At 40.0% G+C, this 25,150-nt stretch overlaps 2 protein-coding genes across 2 annotated transcripts; both read right to left on the reverse strand.

The window, feature by feature from the left end:
- Window positions 1–18: 18 nt before the first annotated feature.
- zc3h13 (zinc finger CCCH-type containing 13) lies at window positions 19–14,115 on the reverse strand. Its single transcript, XM_046837190.1, has 22 exons — window positions 13,968–14,115; window positions 12,271–12,417; window positions 11,869–11,978; window positions 11,620–11,734; window positions 11,391–11,502; window positions 10,752–10,879; window positions 10,589–10,633; window positions 9,533–9,738; window positions 8,979–9,179; window positions 8,700–8,855; window positions 7,993–8,339; window positions 7,456–7,899; window positions 7,160–7,378; window positions 6,819–7,035; window positions 6,494–6,781; window positions 5,877–5,989; window positions 4,602–5,768; window positions 3,845–4,414; window positions 3,500–3,640; window positions 2,285–2,485; window positions 1,910–2,073; window positions 19–537 (listed from the first exon to the last, which is right to left on the reverse strand). Exons 2-22 carry the CDS (start codon window positions 12,406–12,408, stop codon window positions 382–384), a joined length of 5,238 nt encoding a protein of 1,745 aa, XP_046693146.1. The 5' UTR covers window positions 12,409–12,417; window positions 13,968–14,115; the 3' UTR covers window positions 19–381.
- A 2,568-nt stretch (window positions 14,116–16,683) lies between these two features.
- On the reverse strand, window positions 16,684–24,659 carry cpb2 (carboxypeptidase B2 (plasma)). The gene is made up of 11 exons (XM_046837152.1): window positions 24,492–24,659; window positions 24,148–24,223; window positions 23,194–23,318; window positions 22,900–23,005; window positions 22,688–22,789; window positions 22,403–22,507; window positions 21,560–21,670; window positions 20,381–20,471; window positions 19,228–19,430; window positions 17,896–17,980; window positions 16,684–17,053 (listed from the first exon to the last, which is right to left on the reverse strand). The coding sequence occupies exons 1-11, from the start codon at window positions 24,566–24,568 to the stop codon at window positions 16,866–16,868; spliced, it is 1,269 nt and encodes a 422-aa protein (XP_046693108.1). The 5' UTR covers window positions 24,569–24,659; the 3' UTR covers window positions 16,684–16,865.
- Between the last annotated feature and the right edge of the window lie 491 nt (window positions 24,660–25,150).

The raw sequence follows: 25,150 nt of genomic DNA on the forward strand, positions 1-25,150 counted from the left end.
TAAAAAATGAGGCAAAAATGACACACAAAAAAACATTTTAATGCACAACTCTAATACGGAGCACATCAAATTAACACAAAAGCACGTCCGGTAAAAATGACATTCTTACAAAAAAATCTTTCTAAAATATTAAACCGGAACGAGAGGCGGTTCTCATCGACAGTCCTCTGCCACACTTAGGATACAAAGTTCATTGGCTTTCGGAAATTCTACAGTATCTTCATAGGCTAGCCTTTTTCCAGTCTCTATGGAACAGATCTCTCAAGCCTGCGTCGCTGATTCTCCATTAGCACTGACTCCTGAACAGTTTCAGAGTTTCATAGCACAACACGGGTCGAGTCCGAGAGATCAGTTTCCACACGCTGTGCTCACTGAGGTGTTTTAAGATGCACACACCTCAGCTGGTGGGTTAGTCGCAGGTGCCGGGTCGGCTTTCTCCTGCCCGGCAGCCATTTTCTTCTTAAAGAGACGTATGCTGAGCTGCAGCAGTTCTTGGTCCACCACTGGAGTGCTGGTGTAGATCTGCTTTGTCGTCCCCTAAAACCCAGAGAAGCGGGCAGATGTTGAGATACAACTTGGTGGGAATAAAACAGGGCAGAACAGCATGTGACGGATATGCTGTCAGATTTATGTTGTCTGAAATTATTCACGATTATTCACTTTTAATTGCATTACTTGCACTGGTGGAAAATCTAAACTGGACTTGACTAGCACAGCGTCACTTTCACATTTTCTTTTTTTATACAAGCACATGGACACTAATGACAATCACACTGAGTCGCTTTAATCTGTACTTCCTTCATACATATCCATCCATCCCTTCTGTTTAATTAATGTATGAATGTATGTATGTGGACATACATACATACATACATAAAACAGAAGGGATGGATGTGTATGTATGACAGAAGTACAGATTAAAGCGACTCAGTGTGATTGTCATTAAAGTGTCACTACACACACACACTATCTAAAATTATATATATATATATATATATACACACACATATATACATATATACACATACACACACACACACACACACACACATACATATGTATATATACACATATATAAATCATCATACATAGACCCACACACACGTGTATAAATATCTCATTTCTTTTTCATTTTTATTCATAAATTACAAACATACTTATAGTCCGATTATATTTTAATGGCCTTTTATACTATTTATTTTTATGTCACGTTACTCTTATTTCTTTATCATTATATTGCATTTCTTTTCATGTTTACAAGTTGGACAGTTGTAAAAAGCATTTCACTACATGTCTTACCGCTGTATGAATGTGTATGTGAAATAAAATTTGAATTTGCTTAATTTTAGCTCATTGTTTTTGGATGAAAGAACATTACTTTCAGAAGAAAAGACATTACACAAATAACACACCCTGGTGCGCATGATATTTCTCAGTGTCCGGTGTTTGTAATATTTTTTTTTTATGATTTATAAAATCACACTCTTGTAGAGGATGATAGGAGTTTGGTTCCTCATACTGGTTCCTTTGAGAACGTCCTTTGTGAAAAGCGCTATAGAAAACGAACTGGATTAAAGTGGGTTTTTTTTTTGCTTCTGTCCAACTGGAGTGAGTAACAGATCATTTTAGGTCACTTTAAACATATAAATTATGACTTAGTTCGCGTCTGCTGTGTAGTTCAGGACTAAACCATTATTCCACACCATCTGTTAGCCTTTTGAATCATGTTCCTCTGATGGTTTCTTCCCTAGGATTCATCCTCTCCACTGTGGCTTTCTCATAAAAAAAACTTTCAGAACTTTTATAAAGAAATGTCCAGATTACTGTGGAGTTTCTTTTTGCGACAGAGTCTACACTTAAAAGTGCTGTAAAGATAAAACCGAACCCCGCCTCAGGGTGTACATGTTACCTTGTCGTTTTTGAGGAGCTGTCTCCGGATGGCGATGTCTCGACGTGCACAGAGAGCCTTGCCGCACGGCCCGAGGTTTCTCAGCAAGTTTGCTCTCTCTGTCTTCCTGTTAAGGGCAGCCATGTTCAGGGCACCAAGGTCGTGTTCAAACAGCTTATCTGCATCTAAAAGCAGTGAGAGCAGTTCATAAAGCGGTTTAATAACGAAGCATAGATTTAAAGGAAAGAAGGACAACTGTACGTCTACCTCTTTACATCTCATTCATTAATATAAAAAAAAAAATGAATAGATGTAATAAAGTTGTATGAAGTGCATCAAACACCATCTAATCTTGTAAAAACCATTTACTATGAGGCTTCAGTGTTGTTTTCTCACCTTTAGCGTCTTCCAATTCTTTAACGCAGACCTCTTTAACACGTCCGAGGAGCTGAGGACCAGCCAGGCGACGAGAGACGCCCACCCGCAGCAGCATGGCTCCTGGTGTGAATCTTAGCAGTGCAGCTCCTGGTGCCCGAGTTTCCTGTTTCTGCTTGGGCATCAGGCTGGACCAGTCGACATCGATCACATCCAGGGGTCCTGTAGAGCCACATGAATAACCAAGACATAACATTAGAACAAAATCAGTTATAGTGACAATTTTTATTCTAAAATAGTTTAAATCAAACCAACTACGAGATGTTTGGAATCACATGATTTATACATCAACTCTTGACAAATGACAAGGTTGTGTAAAAACTAAATTTTCTTTTGTATTGTTTATTGCAAATACTACGAGTCTCACTCAATTGAAACTACAAATGTAGCTACAAATTATGTGTTGTCTCTATAATTTAGTAACTTGTACCGTATTTTCCGGACTATAAGCCGCTACTTTTTTCCCACGCTTTGAACCCCGCGGCTTAAACATTGAAGCGGCAAATTTATGGATTTTCCTGAGTTTTTCTCGGTTTCACAAGCTTCAAGCCAAAAAACTGAGCCCCATAACATTAGACCAATGAAATTGCTGAAAGGGTTCAGGTGAACCAATGAAACTCTTTATATTAAATCAGATGCGCTCCCACTGAATCGGGCCGCACCACATCATAAATATGGATGATGTTCCTCTGACGTTTGACCTGCCGCTCACTCGGACTGTCTACAGGAAATGAGAATCATTCGTCACGCTGAAAACAACCGGGCATGAAAAAAAACGCACTTCAACTGTGTTCTGAGCTGCATGGCATCGGGAGAAAAGCTTCACCGATGGTGATTTTTAAACGCACGACGATGCCAAAAGATAAACTCTCGAGAGAAATTGTTGTGAAAGGAAGGAAGACAGTGAACAGTGACTTTCTTGGTAGGCTACTGTTTAGATACAATGTAACAGACACTGTCTTTCATTAAAGCCTGTGTAAAGTTCAATTCAGTGGGTGCGGCTTATATTTGGGCGAGCTTAATTGTCCGGAAATTACGGTAATTACAAATGTTCTTTGGCATTCGAGCTCGTGATTGTAATTGTAATTAACACACCCAGTGTCAAATTAATAAAATAATTTATTCTGAATACATAAGTGTTGGCTGTAGGCGAAGCAGTGCATTTCACGTTTCTACCTGGAGTTTTCTCTTCATCCTGCTGATCGTCTCTTTTCTGGCTGTCAGCCAAGATCTCATCCAGCTCGTCATCACTGATTGGCTCGTATTCCTCCCCGCCCGACACCGCTGACTGTGCGTCATCGCCCTTCCCTTCATCCTCTATTGACACACGCAAAAAGGTTCTTTAGAAAAAGCACAGTATTAGGGAACGAGAAGTGCAGCTCAAAGTGCAAACTCTGACCAGAGCAACAATGAATGAGGCTGCTTTCAAGTGCACACTGTTCTATGGGTTATTCTTGTTTAAACAGGTATGGATTAAGCAAAATATATATAAATAGAAAATAATTCAGAGAACCATCTCACCATCGAGGCTGTCTATCTTCTCAGTTTCACAGGGTTCTATCTCGACATGTGGCTCATTTGTAGCAATGGGCTTGTCCATGTCCACGAGGGCTTCTCGAGGCAGCAGGGGCTCGTAGTCTCCTCGTTCGATTCGCATTTCCGCTCGGCTCTTGGGGTCCACCAACAGTGGGAGGTCAAAGGGCAGCATGCGTTCTCTCTCTCCCCTTTCTCTCTCTCTGTCCCTATCCCGTTCGCCACGATCGAGGCGCTCATGTGAGAGCAGACCCTCAGGCTGCAGTCTCTCCCGCTCACGCATCTCACGCAAGTCACGCTCTCTGATTGGCTCCCGGTTAGGCCGGAGAAGGAGGGGCTCACGACCTCGAACACCCCACTCACGGGGTTCTGGTTCCCAATCACGTGGCTGTGAAAGTGGCTGGTTCTGTGGTTGCCGGTACTCCTTCCTGTCACGATCAAACTGGTCTCGCTCGCGGTCCCGCTCGCGGCTGTCATGTGAGCCAGCCCGTGAGCGACCTTGTCGCTCGGACTCTGGTGAGCTGCGCCGAGAACTGTGACTTCGCGAGTCCTGGCGGTCTGGAAAGGAACAAAAAGTAGGGTTTTAAATGGTGGTGTACTGAATAAAGCATATCCAAAAGCCAACATACACAGACACACAGGTACACGTGTTCAATTAGAGAGTTTCTGAGTTTCGGCCTTTTTAAGACCATTAAGAAAGAAATTTCGAGAACCCAAATCTGCTTTAAATCATGGAATTTGTTACCTGATGAAGTACTGCGACTCGGTTCTTCTCTCCTCAACTGGTCAATCCTTGACTTCCTCTCTTCCCTTGCTCCACTTGGTTCAGTGGTGACAGCCCGATCCCTCTCTCGCTCCCGTTCTCTCTCTCTGTCCCGGTCTCGAGAATTGGCCCCCTGTCCTCGTACCCTGCGTGGCCGTAACCCCTGCTGGCTGTCATCTGTGCGGTGGGCTGAGTCATTAGAAGGTGAACGGAGCCGGCGTGTGGTTGCCCGACTCGGGTTGCTACCCATGCTGCTACTGCGCTGCTGCCTTTGGTCGGCCTGCTGTGGTTTGCGCAACATGTGCTGCGGCAGCAGTGGCTGCAGTGGGAGAGCATGCATTATCATGGGTGGGTCAGGAAGCAGCGGGGCTAGAGGTGGGTTTCGGCGAGGCAGCAGCCGCTCTTGAGGTCGCTCAGATGAAGCTTCGCTGCGTTCTGGAACCTCCTCGTCAGACCAGTCACTGAAGTTAGTGTCTATTTTGAGCGGTGCTGCTAAAGCATGGCCAGATATCAATGCCCGCTGAGAAGGTAAGTCCTCCTTGTTGATCGGCGGTGGGGTCTGAGGGCCACGGCGCCGCTTGCCCATGGGTTGCTCATCATCAGACGGATCAGACTCGGCACCCCGGGAGCGCTTCCGCCTCCGCTCTAATGATTTCTTCTTGACCATTTTAGGTGGTGAGAGAAGTGGGCGTGGCGCTTCAGAAGGTGCTACGGAAGAAGAAGGTGGAGGCTCGGGGTTAGTGCTCTCCTCCTCTTTCCTGTTTTTCTTCAGGTTCTTTTTTTGAGACTTTGGTTTCTTCTTGCCTTCCCCATGCCCGGAAGGTGGAGGAGCATCTCGTCCCTCGAGGCCACTGGCGGAAGGAGCAGGTGGTGTGATGGCATCTTTCTGCTCTTTACCCCTTCGAGACTCGGATGCTGGCATATTCAGGGAACTCTCAGAAGCATGATCTCCACGGCGCTCCATCCCTCGACCCGCCCCGCGCTCACCACGAGGGTCCGTCTCTTCATGGCGACCACGCCCTTCCTTCTTGTCACCGCGACGTTCGTTGTCCCTCCAGCGTGTGGGCTTGTCATCGGTGGATACCCGGGGAGGGGAGCGGCTTGGTTCTTGAGGACGGACAACCTGACTGAGGAGTCTGTGTTTATCACCTGCCCAATACAAAACACAATCAGAAAGATGAAATAACCCTGCTGTGTGTTGAAACCTTCTTTGCTTCTGCTTCCGTTTACATTCGGTCCAGTTTTCCAAGAAGTTACCTTTTTCCTCTGTACTGTTGTAGCCATCGCTGTCTGCAGGACTGCCTTCACGTAATTTTTTTGGAGAAGGCCGGGGGCTGGGAGTGTTCTCCAAACGGTGTCTTTTGCGTCCACTAAAAGAGATGTTCAATCAAAAAAACAGTTCAGTGAAACTTTAGTCACAACTAGAGTTTGGTGAGGTGCACACTGTGCGATTTTGTCGTCCGAGACAAATTTTTTAAATCCCAAACGATTCCTATAATCCCAGGCTAAGATCTGTAGTCTCTGATCACTACTTTGTTTACAGACAGCCAGTTAATGGCCTTTGCAATCTTTTTTTCCTCCTATTATGAAATACTGGATTTTCACTTTCGTGCAGTGAGAGTTTTCCTCAAGGCAAATCATGAACAAAATTATTGCTACAAATTGGTTTTTGTTTGCTGCTGGCTACTGTTAGCCAGAGAAGTGAATGTGTCACAGATTGATGACCTAATCTGATTGTCTTTTTCTTGTGTGCAAAGACACCCGAGATCCTACAGAGTCACACAGGGATCACGTTTGGACAGTCTGACAAGCAACAATCGCAAAGGACTCGCACAGTGTGCGAAAATCTATCATCAGAAGCTTTGAAATTTTACCTGTTCTTTCTCTCTTCATGAGTATCTCTGGTCGTGCGTTCATCTCGTGGCTCCTCTCTCCTGTCCCGCCTCTCTTCCCTGCCCTTATCCCTCTCCTCCCACTCTCTCTGCCTCTCCCTCTCTCGAAGCTCCCTCTCACGTTCTCTCTCCTTCCTCTCCCGTTCCCTCTCTCGTTCGCGCTCTTCCCGCTCACGCTCCCTCTCTTTCTCTCTCTCTTTCTCCCTCTCTCGCTCCTCTCGTTCCCGCTCTCTTTCACGCTCCTCCCTCTCCCTTTCCCGCTCCCGTTCTCTTTCCTCCCGCTCTCTCTCACGTTCTCTCTCCTGACCCGTTCCTCTCAGTCTCTCTTTCCCTTTCTTTCTCTCTTTCTCGCTCCCTCTCTCTCTCCCTGTCCCTCTCTCGGTCTCTCTCTCGGCCCTCTCGCTCGCGGCCCCTGTCCTCCCGCCTGTCTTCGCCTCGGTCGCCCCTCCGATCGTCTCTCCTGTCGTCACGCTCCGCGTCCTCACTGCGGCCTTGGTGGCGACCTGGTGAGGGGGCTCTCTGATCTGCTGAACACAGAATCAGTATCACATTTCTAATTACTAAACAACAACATGGTTAATTCACCATTAGGGAAGATCTTTTATGTAACCTTCTATATATATTTTATATATATACACATAGTCCAACCTCTATCCCTGTGGTCACGACGGTCTCTGTCTGCCTGACTTCCGCGCCGATCGTAAGAGGAATCCCGGGCCTGCTCTCCACGCTCCACGTAGCGATCACGTTCTGTTCCTCTCTCTGCGTTTCTCTCAGGGCTCCTCTCTCTCAGGCCACCGCTACGAGACTCCCAGCCATCATGGCTGCCACCGTCTGCCTGGGATGTACGAGACCCACGGGCTGATCCTGTGCAGGAAGGGAAACATTATTAACCCACAAACATTTGAGAACACCGCATCGACCATACAGAACGATCCCCTTACCTTTTTCAGAGTTGTCCGATGCACGTCCCCGTCCTCTTCCCATCCTTTCTGCACGTGATTCATTCCTGCTCTCTGCCCTGCTCTCGCTCCGGCCCTCTTCTCTGCCGTGTCCTCTTCCATAACCTCTCTCTTCTTGCACTGAAGCATCATCTTTCCTATGAGCTTCGCTCCTTTCCCTTTCTCTGTCCCGGTCTCTCTCGCGGTCCCGCTCCCTGTCCCGGTCTCTCTCTCTCTGTTCCATTGACTCCCGTCCGGAGCGGTCTCTGGTGTCCCGAACGTCTTTGGCATCGCCGCTGCGGTGTTGTCGTTCCTCACGTGTGTCTCGGCGGTCTCGGTCGAAGCGCCGATCTCGGTCGCGGCTCTCTCGTTCGTCCCGCGAGGAGCTCTGATCCTCAAAGCTGCGATCGTCCCGCCCGCTGTCTTTCTCGCGCTTCCCGCGGCTCTCTGGATGCAAAACGCAGACACCAAAAAATACTCAGTTGAATACATGTCTCTGTATTTTTGCTATATGAATTCGAAAGTCTAACAAACTGGTACCATCTCGGCGTTCGTGACGTCGGTCATGTGCAGGGCTTCTCTCTCTTTCTCCCCGCCCTCTCTCCTTTTCCCGCTCCCGGCCCTGCGAGTGGTGTCGGGAGGCGGGGCTTGATCTCTGCGGCGTGGGGGGTGAATGGGACCGTGAGCGGCGTGATGCCTGAGCAGCCGTGGGTGAGGACGACAAGGGGGGAAGGAGGTCCCGCTGATAGGACGGGGAGGCGGAGCCACGGCGCCGGCGAGGAGATGGAGAGTGACGTTGGTGGGAAGACCCAGAATGAGAGGAGGGGGAGTGGTGAGGACGGGACGTAGGAGAGGGGCTCCGGTGGTGACGTGGTGGGGTACGAGACCTATAGGGGAACAAATGTATAATTAAAAAGATAAATAAATAGTATATTACAAGTGACATCAATCCAATAAGATTACAATATGCAATGAGCAATGTCTGCATTTCAATTGCATGATGGGACAACTGTTTATGCTAAATTTTTGGCCCAGAGTGAATTGGAACTAACGTTTCTCGAACTTGCTGCAATTGTACTGCTATACAAGCTGCACATTAACTACTCTAAAATATATCCAAGTTACATTTCTTTATTATTGTACCTTGAGATGTAGTACTAAAACGGTTGCTGAAATGTGAGGGTGTACTCACTTTTTAAAATAATAACCCATTATATACATCTAAAATTCACCGTAGATATGATTACCTCTGTGGTGAGCTTTGTTTTTGGGTGGCAGGTTTAGGAGATGAGGACTTCCTTCTGGTCTGGGGCGACACCTCTCTTCCAGGAGAAGATACACTTCCAGATCGTTCCTCTGACGTCACAGATCGTTTAGCCTTATGGGAACTGTCGGAGCGGTCCCTACAAAACCCACCAGTTATTCATTATAATACATGTGTTTTTATTTTAATCTATTGGTTTTCTTCAACACCCAAGAACTTATATATATTAGTTTTATCTTTTATAAAAAGTTTGTTCACACACCTGCGCTTTTCTTTCTTCTCCTTGTGCTTATCCATGTCTCTGCCCCGCTCCTTGGGTTCTTTCTGCTTGTCTTCACTCTTCTCCTTGTTCTTGTGTTTGCCCTTGTGCTTTTTGCCTCCTACAGGCAGGTCTAAGGGCACAGGGGGAGGAGGGCTGGGTGTACGTGGCCCTTTCTTCTTGCTGTGTCCACTCTTGGATGATCTGATCAAAGATTAGAGTGTCAAATTTGTTCTTTTTATAACTGATCCACCAAAGCATCAGCAGCATAAATAGCAGGCCAAGCCTTGTTTTTCCTTCTGGCCTACAAAAACTTATTCTATAACTAATGAATAAAGAATTACACCTTACATCACGGACATGACTCAGGGCTGGTGTGGGTTAATTTGGGTATTCGGCATAAACAACCTTTTATTATTATATTTCTGGAAAATCGGGCAAAGAAGTTATGAGAGTGATCGAATGAAAGAAAACAAAACAAAAAAAAAAAAAAAAAACACAGAGCTCCTACACACTCTTAAAACACAGGGATATTAAGGATCAGAAATAAAGCGAACCTGCTTTCAGCCTCCTCTGTTCTGTTCTGCTCCCCCACCGGGGAGGAGATAACTGATGAAGAGGACGATTTCTTCTCCTTCTTGCTGGAGCCGCCGCCTTTCCCAATGGACTTGCGTTTAGGAGAACCACTGGGTTTTCTTTTTGGGGAGCCGCTAGATTTGCGGGACAGCGGGGAATTCTTAGAGCTGGAGCGATCGGGAGACCCCTAAAAATAAAGACACTTTGTAGTACACAAAATGACCTCAAGACACACACACACACACACATCATAAGACAAAGTGATTCATGTTAACAAATGTGTAATAGTGCAATTCAAGCAGAACTCCATGCCTCTAATTTAAGTATAATACACCGAGTTCAGACTGGGAGTTTAGATTATAGTATAAATTCCCACAAATACACCAATTGTTGTGTCAACATTAAGTTTATGTTTATGGTTCCTGTATATATGTGCTGATTGATGCTGCCTGCAGCACAAAATTAGCCAAAGGGCTTTTCATATGGCAACTCAATGCTATAAACATCAACAGTCAATTTAATGTAGCAGCAATAATTGTTGCATTATTAGGTTTGTTTTTCACTCAAATGCCAGACTGAAAGTAACAGCAAAAGCTATCCTTTTTTTTAAAGTTTCTGGTATCTTTATGACAAAGACAACTGGTTTTAACAAAGTAACAATTTTTTGTCATTTATCATAAATATATTGCATTATGAAACGTTAGCAACATTTTTTCATTTTAAATTAATATTTTCAAATTCATCATGTATTCACAAATCTATACATTCTACACGTGTGCTTACACGAACATTATCGAAAGGTCCAGATGATCTAAAACCGTTCTGTAAGATTTACTTTATATGTGTGTAAAAATTAAATTTTGGTTATTAATTTCATTATATTTATTTTTAAAAGTTTAGCTACAAAACTTAATAAGCGGCAAGTTTCTGAGTCTTGATTTTGACAAGCTTCTTTGTAAATGTATTTATTATTTTTCATTAGAGATGCGACGCCGTTTACGCTGACCTGAGAAGAAGGGTTACATGATCTACAGTACCTTATCTTTGGAAGTGCTGCTGGTCCTGGTCTTGGTCACTGATTCCTGTTTTGAGAATAAGCTCAAGTTAAAATCGTGGCTTTTTCAAACTGCTATGTCCTTCACATAGGATGCTTTATATAAGCAGCAGTTCATATATGTGTAGCTGCCAGAGGGTGTGTACCTCCTTCTTAATGAGGAGCTCTTCTCGTTTGTCCATGTTCTCCTGCTCAAGCTTCATCAGCTCGTTCTGTATCTTCTGCCTCTTCATTTCCAGGGATAACTCGTAATCGTAGTCACCGTTATCAGAGTCTTTAGGGGGAGAAGAGAGATAGATCAAGAAAGTTCACAATATGAGTATTAATTTTATATATTATATGACAAGTTAATATTTTGTCCTCAAAGTTGATGTTAAAAGCAGTAATAATAGGCAAGCGTATGGATTTGAGCGAGTTTGACAAGGGCTAAATTGTGATGTCTAGACGACTGGGTCAGAGCATCTCCAAAATGTTGTCGGTCTGCAGTGATCAGTATCTATCAAAAGTGGTCTGAGGAAGGAACAGTGGTGAACCTGGCAACATTGTCATGGCCGGCTGAGGGCACATGGGGAATGCTGTCCGATCCAACAGACGAGCTTCTGTAGCTCAGATCAATGAAGTAGTTAACACTTAACAGGTTCAGGACTGTTTCGGCAGCAAAAGGAGGACCAACAATATCATAATGTTATGCCTGATCAGTGTATATACACACACGTCTAACACCAATTAACTTTCGGACACATTGTAATGGTCTATCAATTATCCTGCTTTATCTATCATCTCACCTTCACGACTGGCTTCCCACTCTGCAGCTTCCTCTTCGCTGGCTGGCGTTCGTTCTTTAGTGATCTTTATATCTTCCTTCTCTCTGTGTCTGCTTCTGGATGAATCTCTCTGCTGCACACACACACACACACACACACACACACACACACACACACACACACACACACACACGTTAGCACACTGTGTGAAGAAAAGAAGGGGGTAGTTTTATTTATGAAATGATCTTACTCTAGTTGTTGGTGAAGTAGGTTCGTCTTGGTCTCTCTTCTGTGTGTCTGTATCTACATCCTGTCTCTTATTTTTCATCCTCTCCCGGAGATCACCAGTGGGCCTCTCAGATGACCTAGACACAACAAACAAAATAGCAAGGCACTCAGTACACATGTTGTTTGGTTGTTAAATACCTTTAAAATATATTTAGTAATATTAATTAGTCTTCTAAACCATCAGGACCGGTCCTGAGGAAAGTCGCCTCACCTGCTGAATGCTCCAGAAAAATTCTTGCCTCTTGCCGGAGTTCCATGCGTGTAGCGACAAGTGTTGCCGTAACTGCAATTTCCTGTCTTCAACCAATTTCTACACTGGGTCTGCGGGCGAAATTAGAGCGAGAGTTAATTAGGAGTCTCACTCCATAAATTAATGAATCAGAAAATGGGATGCTGCTCTTTGGCAAATGAAATATCATTTCATTTCATGAGGCTGTAGACATTACTCTAAATCTACAAGTTATGAGCCAGCCAAACTGAAAAGTCCGTTTCTATGGTAACAATCAAGGAGTGAATGTATCTCCACAATGTAGTGATGAAACCAGATTTCATGGAAAATGTTTTATTTGATGCGATTCTTGTTGATCACACAGTCAGCGCGTTTCCGCGTCACCTCTGTGGCATTACTGCCCGTGCTGGGTCCGAGTCTCTCGAAGACACTGGGCCTGCGGGATGGAGTGGTCGTACTGCTGCTGCTCTCTGATATGGTCTTCGAGTTTTCCACTGTCACCTTCCGCCTGATCTTGGACATTCTGCAGGGCTTGAGATGAAATTCTCAAACATTAGATATTAAAACATGATATTTGGCACATTTATTTTGTCTAAAAAAAGGCCACACTGGGGTAAAACACTCAGCAATACACTCAACCAACCTGCTGAGATATATAGAAATTTTGCTAGTGCGTGATTTTCTCAAAACTGATCAACCTGGACATAACGCCAATCCTAGCAATTGGGAATCGAATAACAGCTGACAAAATTTCAGCGTTGCTCCAGCAACTTCACATCATCCAAACAGAGAAGAATCTCACATGTTCTGTAGAAAGACGACCACTACAACATATATAAATATATGTTTATATACATATACACACATACGTGTGATGAGGTGGTATCAAAAAGTTTCAAGACTAGTGCTCCCAGCTTTCCTGCCACTTCTGGAACGTATCCTGGAAGTCTTCTTTCCCACCTTCGGCGAATCTCCCCAATGGTGTCAAAATCTTCGGGAAGAGGGTGAAGTCCGTAGAGGCCAAATCTGGCGACTAAGGTGGGTGCGAAAGTGAGATCGTGTTGTTTCCGGCAAGAAACTTCACGTGTGAAAAGAGCTTGGTGACAGGGTGCACACGTGGACAGAATAAGAGATGTGGTGATGAACGTAGTCCGAATATCACCAGTTGCACAGCTCCCATACTATGATGTCTTTTGGCACACTGACTTACAAAAGGTTGGCGCTTCCTGTGACTGTGTGTGTGTGTGTGTGTGTGTGTGTGTGTGTGTGTGTGTGTGTGTGTGCAGCCTTGTGCTGCCATCTGTTGGCATGTTACAAAACTAGTATTGAAACTGTTGGATGCCACCTCGTATGTAGTGTTTAACAGATTATTTTTCTATATATTACAGAAGGGAGTTAATTATTTCCTCTATATGAGCAAAAACAAAGATCAGTGAAGGCTTGTGTTTAAATTCTGCGATTGATTTTCGTAGCCCAGCACATACACAAAATATATCAAAGATAGACGTGTGTCTTTGTGAGTGCATGTACTGTGCATAAGTTTTGGCACTTTAATAAATGCTGGAAGGTGAGAATGCTTTCAATAATAATATTATTATATAACTGTGAAAACATTTTGGCTATTGATTCTTACTTCTGCACTTTTTTCATTGCACACAGTCTGGATTTTGTAGGATCAGAGTCAGGTGTATGGGTACATATACTTAAATATTATATTTATCATAAAAATAAATAAATAAAAGGATCCTGAATCGCACAACTAATCAAATGAATTAACACAATCTAGCTAACAGGTTAGCAAGTACAAGCGGCTAACTTCTTATCACGACTACAGTTTACTACCTATACAGTAGTGGAAGTTGTCCCACTGTGTTTTTGCATGGATTTGACAGATCCATCATGAGAAACATTATATTTACTTTGCATTAATAACCTCTTTCACGAGCTGAGATCGTTTTTATCACCGGTGTTGCAGCCCAGTAGTCAACTAGCTAGCTGATTAGCATGGTTAGCTTCTCGGCCTAGCTAACGGGTCATGCTAGTCAGGTAATAAACCGACAGAATAAAAAAAGAAAACTCACCGAAATGTTCAGTAAAGCACCGCGTCCAGTTTCATAAACTGTTGTGAAACGTGTACACCTTTTACACGCGGTAAAAATAGCGCAGGTCGTTATACGGCGCTCCCCAAGCCGCCTTCATGATGCTAGGTAGCGAGAGTCCGAAATCTCTAAGGACGCATTCCAAACCGCTAGGTATTAAACACATAGGGACCCTAGGTAGGGTGCGAAAAGAAATGGCTTCATACACTTCGAAGTGCACTGACTGAGGGGATATAATGGTCATTTGGGATTTAATGCAGCGCTATCAGTGCAGATGAGAGGATAGTGGGAAGCGGGATGTCCCCATACAGACACACATGGTTCCGGTTCTGGTTCTGGGAACGTTTATTGCTAGTTATCTGTATAGATTTCAGTTATATGCACAGATTATTATTATTTCTTTTTTTCTTTTCTTTTTTTTTTTTTTTTTTTTTTTACAAAAATCGAACTTATACATTTCTATTGTTCGGGGCACGTTTTCTAAACGTTCAGAAAACCTTTAAACGTGTTCACGTGTTAGTGATCTCCATTCGCCCTGCATCCACAGAACCTTTCCCGAACGTTCCCATAACATTTACACACTGTTTTAATTGCTTTACATACATTCCCCAAATATTCAATATCACTTGCATTATTTTGTTTCCCTAACATTCCTGTAATGTTTAGACAACATTTAAAACTCTTCCCTAATATAATAACATTTACATTTTTATTTTTTTTACATTTCACATACCCATCATGTTTTAGATCCGTTTTCCTAACTTTCACATAACATTTAATACCGCTTCAATGACTTTAAATATGTTCCCTGAATATTCCAGAGACATTTAAATTGTTTGCTTGAGGTATATGTTTCCCTAACATTTCCTATATGTTTAAAAAACATTTCCCTAACATTTTCATAATATTTACATACTGTTATAGTAAATTTAAATACATTCCCCTAATATTCCAATAACTTTTCCATTATTTTCTCTGCATATACATCTTGTGTATGTGTTATAATGTGTAGATAGGTTTCCTTAACGTTCCCATAATGTTAAAATACGTTCCCTTATATACCTATATATATATATATATATATATATATATATATATATATATATATATATATATATATATATATATATATATATATATATATGTGTGTGTGTGTGTGTGTGTGTGTGTGTGTGTGTGTGTGTGTGTGTGTATGTGTATATATATATATATATATATATATATATATATATATATATATATATAGTTAGATAGATAGATAGATATAATATTTTAATCCCCTAAAATAACATTTACATTATTTTCTCTGCATATACATCTTGTTACCATTCCTATAATGTGAAGATAGGTTTCCTTAACGTTCCCATAATGTTAAAATCGTTCCCCTTATAAAGTAATAAAATATATATAATAAAATATATATATATATATATATATATATATATATATATATATATATATATATATATATATATAAATAACTATTTTATTATATTATATTATTATATTATATATATTATATATATTTTATATTATATTATAATCCCCTAAAGTAACATTTACATTATTTTCTCTGCATATACATCCTGTTACTATTCCTATAATGTGTAGATAGGTTTCCTTAATGTTCCCATAATGTTAAAAAACGTTCCCCTTATATTCCAATAACATTTACATAATTTTTTTTGCAGATATATTTCCCTAAAATTCCTTCAATGTTTAGATACAGTTCCCTAACATTCTCATAAATACTGTTTCAATAACTCCTAATATGTTCCTCTAATATTCCAATAGCACTTAAATTATTTTCACTGCATATTTTCCCTAACGTTCCCAAAATGTTTCATTTATTTGCGTCACATAACCCGTTTTTCCAACATTACCATAACTTTTACATTATTTTCCCTGTGTACATCTTATTTGTGTTCACAAATTCAGCATTAATATAAAAAATAAAAACAAATCTGTCAAACTTTACAAAAATGCAATGTTAATATTTAGCACAATCATGTTAGATGTAGTTGTATTTTTCTCTTTTGTAGCCTAATGATTCATTGTTGGCTTTGCAGAAGACACAATTATATCTCTAAATATAATATGTATTCTTTTTTAAATCCAAAATTTAAACAGTGGCCTATTTATTGTGCTTTTGCAATATCTAAATGACCGTCTTTACATTTGTTTATATACAAACATGAAATGTAAAAGCAGCCTTGTTAAAATTTGCATGTAAGAGAACGTTACATGAATGTTATTGAAATGTTAGTTTTACTTTACAAAAAGAGAACATGCTATTTTTCTCGTAGGTTTAATGAACATCACTGACAACACTGATCAAACGCTTGCTCAACGTTAATAAATGGTTTTAAAACTAACAACTCTAAGGTGAAACAAAAGGCTACTCTTCGAGGAATGTTTTTTGTTTGCTGGGTACCAAGCAGCACACAATAACACTAGGCTTTTTATTTGCTTTATTATTTTCTGTATTGCAATTGAAATTAGGAAAATGACTAATAATCATTGCAGTTTTTGTAAATGTGTATATTTATTTGTACCAGTATCAAATTGCATGTTTTACATTTACCAGCTATTTGGATTTTAATACTGTGTTACTAATACTAAGCAAATTTCTTCTGAGAAAAGTAGGCTGACTCGGCTGGCCACTGAAGCCTCATTTAACTAATTAAATTCACTCAGATGAGAGTATGAGAGAGTTTAATAAAAGCAGTATTGGAACTTGGTGACTCAATGCACAGCACAATTTCATACATTTCCATCAAACAGAGTCTACATATCAAGTGTGATAAGAATAGAAATAACATGAAACTATGGAGGGCAGTGAGAACATCATATATGTAGAATAAAGGTTAAAGCATAGATTCATTGAAGTTTCACCAGGACACGCAGAACAATGGTCTTGACCGCTGCAAAGGCTTCATTGCAGGCACTTGTGATCAGGTTGGGAGGAAGGAGGAAGCCGTACTGCCCACGGTCTTGCAACTCAAAAGTAAACGAGTATTTAATGCCCTGATCATAGGCCCAGTCATCTGATCCCCCAGGAGCTATATCTGATCAGAGAGCAAATAGGAAGTGACATGGTGGATGTAAGAAATAAATGTGTAAATGTCAGCAGAAAATTGTACATAATCAGATGTACATTATAATTTTTTTTGCTTAATGAACATACAGTAATTTCCGGACTATTAAGCGCACCCAAATATAAGCAGCACCCTCTGAATTTACAAAGATTTTTATTTTGAACATAAATACGCCGCACCTGTCTATAAGCCGCAGGTGTTTACACTGAAACTAATGAACTTTACACAGGCTTTAAAGACAGTGTCTGTTACACGGCTTGTATCTAAACAGTAGCCTACCAAGAAAGTCATAGTTCACTGTCTTCCTCCTTCCTTTCACAACATTTCTCTCGAGAGTTTATCTTTTGGCATCGTCATGCGTTTAAAAATCACCATTGGTGAAGCTTTTCTCCCGATGCCGTGCAGCTCAGAACACAGGTGAAGTGCGTTTTTTTCATGCCCGGTTGTTTTCAGCGTGACGAATGATTCGCATTTCCTGTAGACAGTCCGAGTAAGCGGCAGGTCAAACGTCAGAGGAACATCATCCATATTTATGATGTGGTGCGGCCCGATTCAGTGGGAGCGCATCTGATTTAATATAAAGAGTTTCATTGGTTCACCTGAACCCTTTCAGCAATTTCATTGGTCTAATATTATGGGGTTCAGTTTTTTATCTTGAAGCTTGTGAAACCAAGAAAACCCCCGCAAAAATCTACATATTAGCTGCTTCGTTGTTTAAGCCGCAGGGTTCAAAGCGTGGGAAAAAAGTAGCGACTTATAGTCCAGAAAATATGGTATATTTATATGTGAACATATATTTTTAACATGCTTACATATTGTTTTTGCTCCAGAACCGAAGCGATATTGGTTTCTGTAATGGCGACGTATTTTTGAGGATGCCTCTTGGACAAGATCGTACTGTCAGGGAGCACACACACACACACACACACACACACACACACACCAGAGATGGCAAAAGTAGACACATCCTTCACTTAAGTAGAAGTACAGATAGTCATGTTGTAAAAGACTCTGGTAAAAGATAAAGGACTGACTAGACTTTTTCACTCAAGTTAAATTAAAAAGGTTTGGGCTCTGACATGTACTTAAGAAAAAAGTAGCCTTTACTACTACCTGTTTTAGTGTCACACTGGTAACTGGACCACATCATAATAATATTAGGGATGTCAATCGATTAAAATATTTAATCGTGATTAATCGCACGGTCGTTGTGACTTAACTAACGATTATTCGCAACTTAATCACACATTTATATCTGTTCTAAATGTACCTTAAATTAATACTTATCTGGTTTTTAATACTCCGATCAACATGGGTATGGATAAACATTGATGCTTTTGCCAAAAAAAATTTAAACTATACTACATTGTATGGACAAAAGTATCAGGACACCTGACTTTCCCAAGCATTTGTTATTCTTCCTCAAACTGTAATACTGGACATGTAGTTCACTTTTGTTCATTTTATCATTCAAAATCCTGTCTCAATCCACATCCAGTTTTTTTTTTGTGGTGTTGCCATATTGGACCACTAGAATTACTTATTCATTACACCACTGTTTCCTGTGTAAAAGTTTGTACACCCCTGACCATCACACCCATTCACTTTTTCCACAAAGCTTTGCTACAAATCTAGAAGTACAGAATGTCTTTCTATGCTGTTGCATGATAATTTCCATTCACTGGAATTTAAATGCCAAAACCTGTTCCACTATGACAATACCTCCATGTTGTGTAAAGGTTGGAGTGGAAGAACTTGGGTGTCCTGCACAGATCTCTGACCTTAACTACATTGAACCACTGTGAGATGAACTACAATGCTGACTTGCACCACAGACCTCCTCACTTAACATCAGTGCCTGATCTCACCAATACTCTGAATGCCTACAAATACCTACAGTAATGCTTCAACCTCTGATGAAAAACCTTTTGCAGAAAAGAATGAAGCTTATTATAAGAGTAAAAAGGGATCTGAAATAAGTACATACTAGTATTCATGTACACATTACTGTACATACAGGATACAAGTACACATAGGTGTTATGGTCATGTGTCTACATACATAAGGAAACAACACTATTTATTAATTTGCTTCACAAAGCATAAAAAATGCCATTGTGTAAAAATGCTTGTGTTAAACCTCACCAGCTCATTGTGGTTTGGGATCTGCTCGTGGGTGTAGGAGTACGGAAAGAGCAGCATCTGTGAGTAAGAATGAATGGAGAAATAAAGTTTGACCACATCCTTGTGGGAACGCAAGAACTTGGTCACAGCTTGCACCTCAGGCTCAGACTCCGGATACTGGCCGCAGTAAATATCAGAACAGGGATTGCTGGACGCTCCCTTCGCTTCATCATGGAAGAAAAAGTAGTTGAAAAATAGTTTTAGACTTGATTATGGTTGAAGCAATACTTCAGTAATACTTTTCTCAGCCTAAACTCTTTCACCTGCATCTTTAGTGTATGTGTAGTTATCAGAGACACCAGCCTCTAATGTCTCTCTGTACTCAAGTTAATATCTTTCTTCTGACAATCACTAAAACTGTATGACTTTCTCTTATATCTCTTTCATCCAGATCCCATTATTGTAAGATTACAATAGTTTTAGTGTTCATTTTGCCTATTTTTGACATTTATCTGAATACTTTTCAAAGTTCTATGTTTTCTTCTCAACAGAGGAAAACGTATTGAAATGATTGTGTTTATCACAGATACACTACAGAATCAGTGTAAAACACACTAAAGTTTATAGTTGGTTTAGTCTCTAGTGGGTGTAGATTTTACATTTCTTAGAAGTGAATTTGAATGTAACATAAACTTGGCTACTAATAAGCTGTCTATATATCCAACCATACATCTATTAATTCATCCATTCATCTGTACTAAATCCTTTCCACTTTTGTTCACTCTGTTATTCTGTTTGCACTGAAGATATCATTTATAATGCCATTTACACATCTCACTTGCACTTTACTGTCAGGCTACTTCATTATGCCAATTACTTTACACCTTAAGAAACCTTCTTTTTTGCACTTCTGTTTAGTTTGCTCATATGTTTTGCTTTGTATATAGCTTTATATACATAGCTATTGAGTATTAATCGCTTTGAGTATAGAATAGTCAAATCCAATTTCTCAAATCTGATTTAACACAAGCTAATCTAATAAAAGATTAGTTAGTAAAATGTCAGTGTCCATATATTATATATAACATTTGTACAGTACTGTATTAGCATTAGTTAGTTATTAACATCTGTATTTATGAATGACAGCATAGGAATTTCGGGGTTTATTACTGACTGCACCAGTTGGCATCAAAGTTTCTGTTCAAGTCGACTCCGACGCACAAACTGTCATCTCTACTTGCCCGGTTCTTCCTCCACATGCGGTTCTGTGGAGTAAAACCGGACATACACACGACTGAAGTAAAGCATTAAGGTTCAACACGATCAACAAAATCAATGTATAATTAGACATCAATATGTATACACACATCACAAATCATAAAGATGATTAATCCTCTCATATCTTTTATCAACATAATGAGATGCGCTGGTTCAACAGATCTCCCATTGTGTTCCCTGAATATTATCAACTGAAACTTGTTCCTCCTGCACTGTTTAAGCATCATTCATGTTATGAAGTCTTTACTCTTTACCATGAACATGATGTTTTCAAGCCATATGTTTCTCTAACATTCTTCTTCCTAATTAACTTTCTTTCCTACGTTGGTGCAATTGTCTGTACAAATAAAATATATATATTAAAACTATACTACACTATACTGTCAAAAGTATCAGGACACCTGACTTTCCCAATCAAACTGTTTTTGAATGAAGTAGCATTATACTTTTACCTTCACTTGAGACCAATAGCACATCTTAATAAAGATCTGTTTAACATGGTTTGGAGTGGAAGATTTCCTGCGATAGAGCTTTGACCCCAACCCTACATAACACCTTTGACATGAATTGAAATATTGCCCCAAAGGCCTTACCCTATATCAGTATCTGACTTTACTAACACCCTTGTGGCTGAAAGAGCACAAATCTCCACAAGCACACTCTGAACTCTAGTGGAACATTTTCCCAGAAGAGTGGAGGTTATTCTTACAGCAAATAGGGACCACATGTGGAACTGAATGTTCAAAAAGCACATGAAACTTATGGTCAGGTGTCCATGAACTTTTGTCTATATAGTGTATGTCAATCATGGGGTTCAGTAGATATTCGATTGGATATGTTTTTACCCTGATGCTTTATAAATACAGACAACCACATAATATTTATAATACCTCTCTGTAACAGTTATATTTCCTTATTTTAGTTAAACACATAAATGATTTAGTATGTTGCATTTTTGAGCACTGTTCTGATTTACTATGTTAATATCTGTTACATTGCGATGTCAAATTACTATTAAATATATATTCAACCAATTCTAAACAATCTTGAGGTCCCGAGAACATGGATGTCTTACTGTTGTCCATGTGTACTTGTATCCATCAGGATTCATGATGGGTAAGATGTAGATGTCCAACTTGTCCAGCATTGTGGTGATATCAGGGTTTTCCTTGTAAAATGTCAGAGCCTGAAGAAGAACAAGTATAACATGCACTTAATAACTATTGTAAGCGTTTAAACACAGAAACCAGAATCAGTGGAAACATTTCCCTTTAGGAAACATATACCGTAAATATTTTTTTTATAACAAAAGATCTTAAAAGATATATACATCTTAAAATATATATATAAAAGATTCTGAAACTCTTCTGGAAAGATGTTCCACTAGATTTTGGAGTGTACTTGTGGAGATTTGTAATCATCCAGCCACAAAATTGCTAGTAATGTCAGGTAGTGATGTAGGAGTGGCGAGGATGCCTTGGGCATGTCAGTGTTCACATTCATCCCAAAGGTTTTTTTTTTAATGGTTTAAGGTCAGAGTTCTATAGCAGGAGATCTTCCACTCCAAACCATGTAAAGCAGATCTTCATGGAACTGGAATTTTACTTTGTGCACAGGGGCATTGTCATGCTGGAACAGGTTTGGGTCTCCTAGTTCTAGTGAAGGGAAAAATATAATGCTACTCAATTCAAAGACATTTTATACAATTGTGAGTCTCCACCTTTGTTGGTAAGAGTCACATATGAGTAGTATCCCAACCTTCTTCTTCATATAGTGTAACTTATGATCTATCAAGCTTATTATCAAGGTACAGAAATATATTTTAGAACATGTTTTGGTAACAAGGGGAGACCAAGAAGAGTGTAGTCAGTTTAAAAAAAATTGCTTAAAATTGTTCCTAGAGGAGAGCAAATCTTACAAATTTGATGAACCAAAGGCAAAAAGCAGGTGATATCCACTCTCGAGCATGAATCCCACAATCCATCCACATGGCTTTATCCACTGGACCTCGTCTTCCTGACAGCTAATGCACAGACAAAAGCTCATTCAACTAAATCATATAGTAATTTACTGGACTATGGACTAAAAAACACAAAAGCTAAAATATGAAATGTTAATAAAACATGAAGAAGATGATCCATGCTTATTGTCATTTTAGTCGTATTTCCTAAATAGAATGAGACATAAAAAGACAAAATGTTACCTTTAAGACAAAAAGTGGATTTTTCTCGAACGATGAGCCGATCAGAATGAGTTTGGTCATGTCAGGGTAATCTTCGCTCGTTTTATTGAGGAAATGATAAATCTGGATGAGAACAAGAATTGCATCATCATAAAAGATGAAAATGCATTATAACAAATTATAACAAATATTTCCTCCGTTCTGTTGATGATAACATGCAAGTCTTGCTTTACATCCTCTAAAGAGTGATATCTTTCATTAGTCCCACTGCTCTTGGGGTCTGTGGTGTCATTTCGGGTCTGCTCCTGGATCAGGCGTTGTGTGTTCTCCAAGAGAACGCTGCACAAACCACAACATGTCTGAGATTCAGTTCACAGTCTTGCAGCCTTTTAATCATCATGTCACCATTTGTATTGCAAATGCAAAAACTCAGAGCAGCTACTCTGAGATCAGACCAAATCCTCAGCCATTAAAGTTCAACATTAGACTATAAATCAGAAGTATTTCCTTTAAAAGGGCTTCTATACCGGAAGAGGAATCCATGTGTTTGTAGCTGCTCAGTAACTCGTGCCAAGCTGCTGGATTGGACGTACAGATGGACAGGTGTGTTGGCTGTGATGTGGCTGGGAGACGCCGGCTGCCATAACACCGTCTGATTCACAGCAAAAAAATCCAAAACAAATAAACAAAAAAACAGCATTACACTGTACAATTCTACATCAGGTTTTTTCACACTTTAGAGTAAAAGCACATAAATGGTAGCTGGGTGGTTAAGACAATAGACTTTATATCTGAAGAGTATGAGTTCAAATCCCAATCACACCAAGCTGCCACTCCTGGGCCCCTAAACAAGGCCCTGAACCACATAACTGATCAGTTGTATAAATTAGATAAAATATAAGTCGCTCTGGATATAAATGCAAAAAAGCCCAGTTTAGAAGAAGGCAAATCAGTAAATCAATGCTCAGATGGATGTCGTTGCATTATGGATGCTAACATGGACAAAATATACTTGTAAAAATCCTAAGAATCCTAAGAAAAAAACATTTCCAGTCTGCTTACTGTTTTAATATTTTGTCATCAGATTCTATTGTTCCTAAGAATTTTGACATCCAATCTTGATTTTCTAATCTTGAAATTTAATTTTGATTTTTTTCTGTCTAACTTGAAGAGAAAGAAAGACTGATGAAAGAACAAAGGTTTACGGATGTTATAACACACGCAATAACAGCAATTCTCGTTCCTACATTGCATGTAATTTACAATAAAACAATATGATCAACATTGCATGTAACCATCATGAAGGAAGCAGTAGCTATATTTTGCATCACACCACTCTGTTGTTGATTCTTTTCAGTAGTAAGTCTCTAGGTGCTTTATTCCCTCCATATACAGCACTATAAGATTAAATTAGATGTTTAACAGTGTGTGTGTGTGTGTGTGTGTGTGTGTGTGTGTGTTTGTGTAAATACATTACATGCCTCATTATGGCTGGATATGTTCTGCAATAGGTTCACTTGCTCCTGAGTTACAGCTGTAATGGACAAAACTTTGTCTCTGGTTTATAGAAAAAAATAAAATAATTTGATGAATTTCAGATAAAAATAAATTGTGTAATATTTCCCCTTTAAATATCTTCATAGTTCACATCTATTATTCTACATAATAAACTACAACTTTCCAGTCTGAATTTGACAAAAAGCAAAGCTCCTGGTACAATCCCACATGACTCCGAAGCCAGGCTCTGTATCAGCTACAGGAGTAATCAAAACTGATCAGGTTTAGAAAACAGATCCAGACAGAGGCAGTTAAAAAGTGTACTTACTGTTCCGATGTGCAGAAACAATTTCTCAGAACGCAATGAAACGCAATTAAAATGGTTAATAAAACCAGAGGTCTCATCTTTGCTTTGTTGGCTTGTAACACTCTTATGCAATAGTGAAACAGTGGAACAGTATTGATTTGGACATGTTGACTTTTCTAGTTAAACTTTTGCTGTCCTAAATCAGAGAAAAGCGATCCATGCTTATCACACAATGTTGAAGTCACTCAGAGACTGTTGGATCAGTTGCACCTACAACCAGACACAAATGAATACACTGAGTTATCTGAATGTTGAAGACTGAGTTAGACAAAACAGCAGTATATTTCTTTTTATTGATCGGAAGGTCGAGGGTTCAAGCCCCTCTATTTCCAAGCTTCCACTCTTGGCCTTAACCCTCTGTGCTTCAGGGGCGCTGTATCATGGCTGACCCTGTGCTCTGACCCCAGATCCCTAACATTGCTGGGATACACGTATATATAGAGTAAAAGCCTCTTTCTTTCTTATTTTTTTCCTATAGTTTAATTCCACAATGATTACACCTCAAATGTGATCTATTATACAAAATATTTTGATCTTCATTTCTAAGAAATGAACTAGATATGCTCAATTCCAGTGTTGGACTGTAATGAAGTGAATGTAATAGAACTACATGTACTTTT

This window comes from Silurus meridionalis, chromosome 24 (genome assembly GCF_014805685.1).
Source record: "Silurus meridionalis isolate SWU-2019-XX chromosome 24, ASM1480568v1, whole genome shotgun sequence".
NCBI classification, from domain to species: domain Eukaryota; kingdom Metazoa; phylum Chordata; class Actinopteri; order Siluriformes; family Siluridae; genus Silurus; species Silurus meridionalis.

Coding starts and splice junctions, on each gene's coding strand:
- zc3h13 (XM_046837190.1), bottom strand. CDS start 12,408: ATGTCCAAGATCAGGCGGAAGGTGACAGTGGAAAACTCGAAGACCATA. Junction 8,856..8,978: donor GAGAAGAAAGAAAAGCGCAG/GTGTGTGAACAA, acceptor TGGGTTTTGTAG/GGACCGCTCCGACAGTTCCC. Junction 8,340..8,699: donor AAACAAAGCTCACCACAGAG/GTAATCATATCT, acceptor GTTCCCCTATAG/GTCTCGTACCCCACCACGTC.
- cpb2 (XM_046837152.1), bottom strand. CDS start 24,568: ATGAGACCTCTGGTTTTATTAACCATTTTAATTGCGTTTCATTGCGTT. Junction 22,790..22,899: donor GATATCACTCTTTAGAGGAT/GTAAAGCAAGAC, acceptor GTTCTCATCCAG/ATTTATCATTTCCTCAATAA. Junction 22,508..22,687: donor ATCCACTTTTTGTCTTAAAG/GTAACATTTTGT, acceptor TCTGTGCATTAG/CTGTCAGGAAGACGAGGTCC.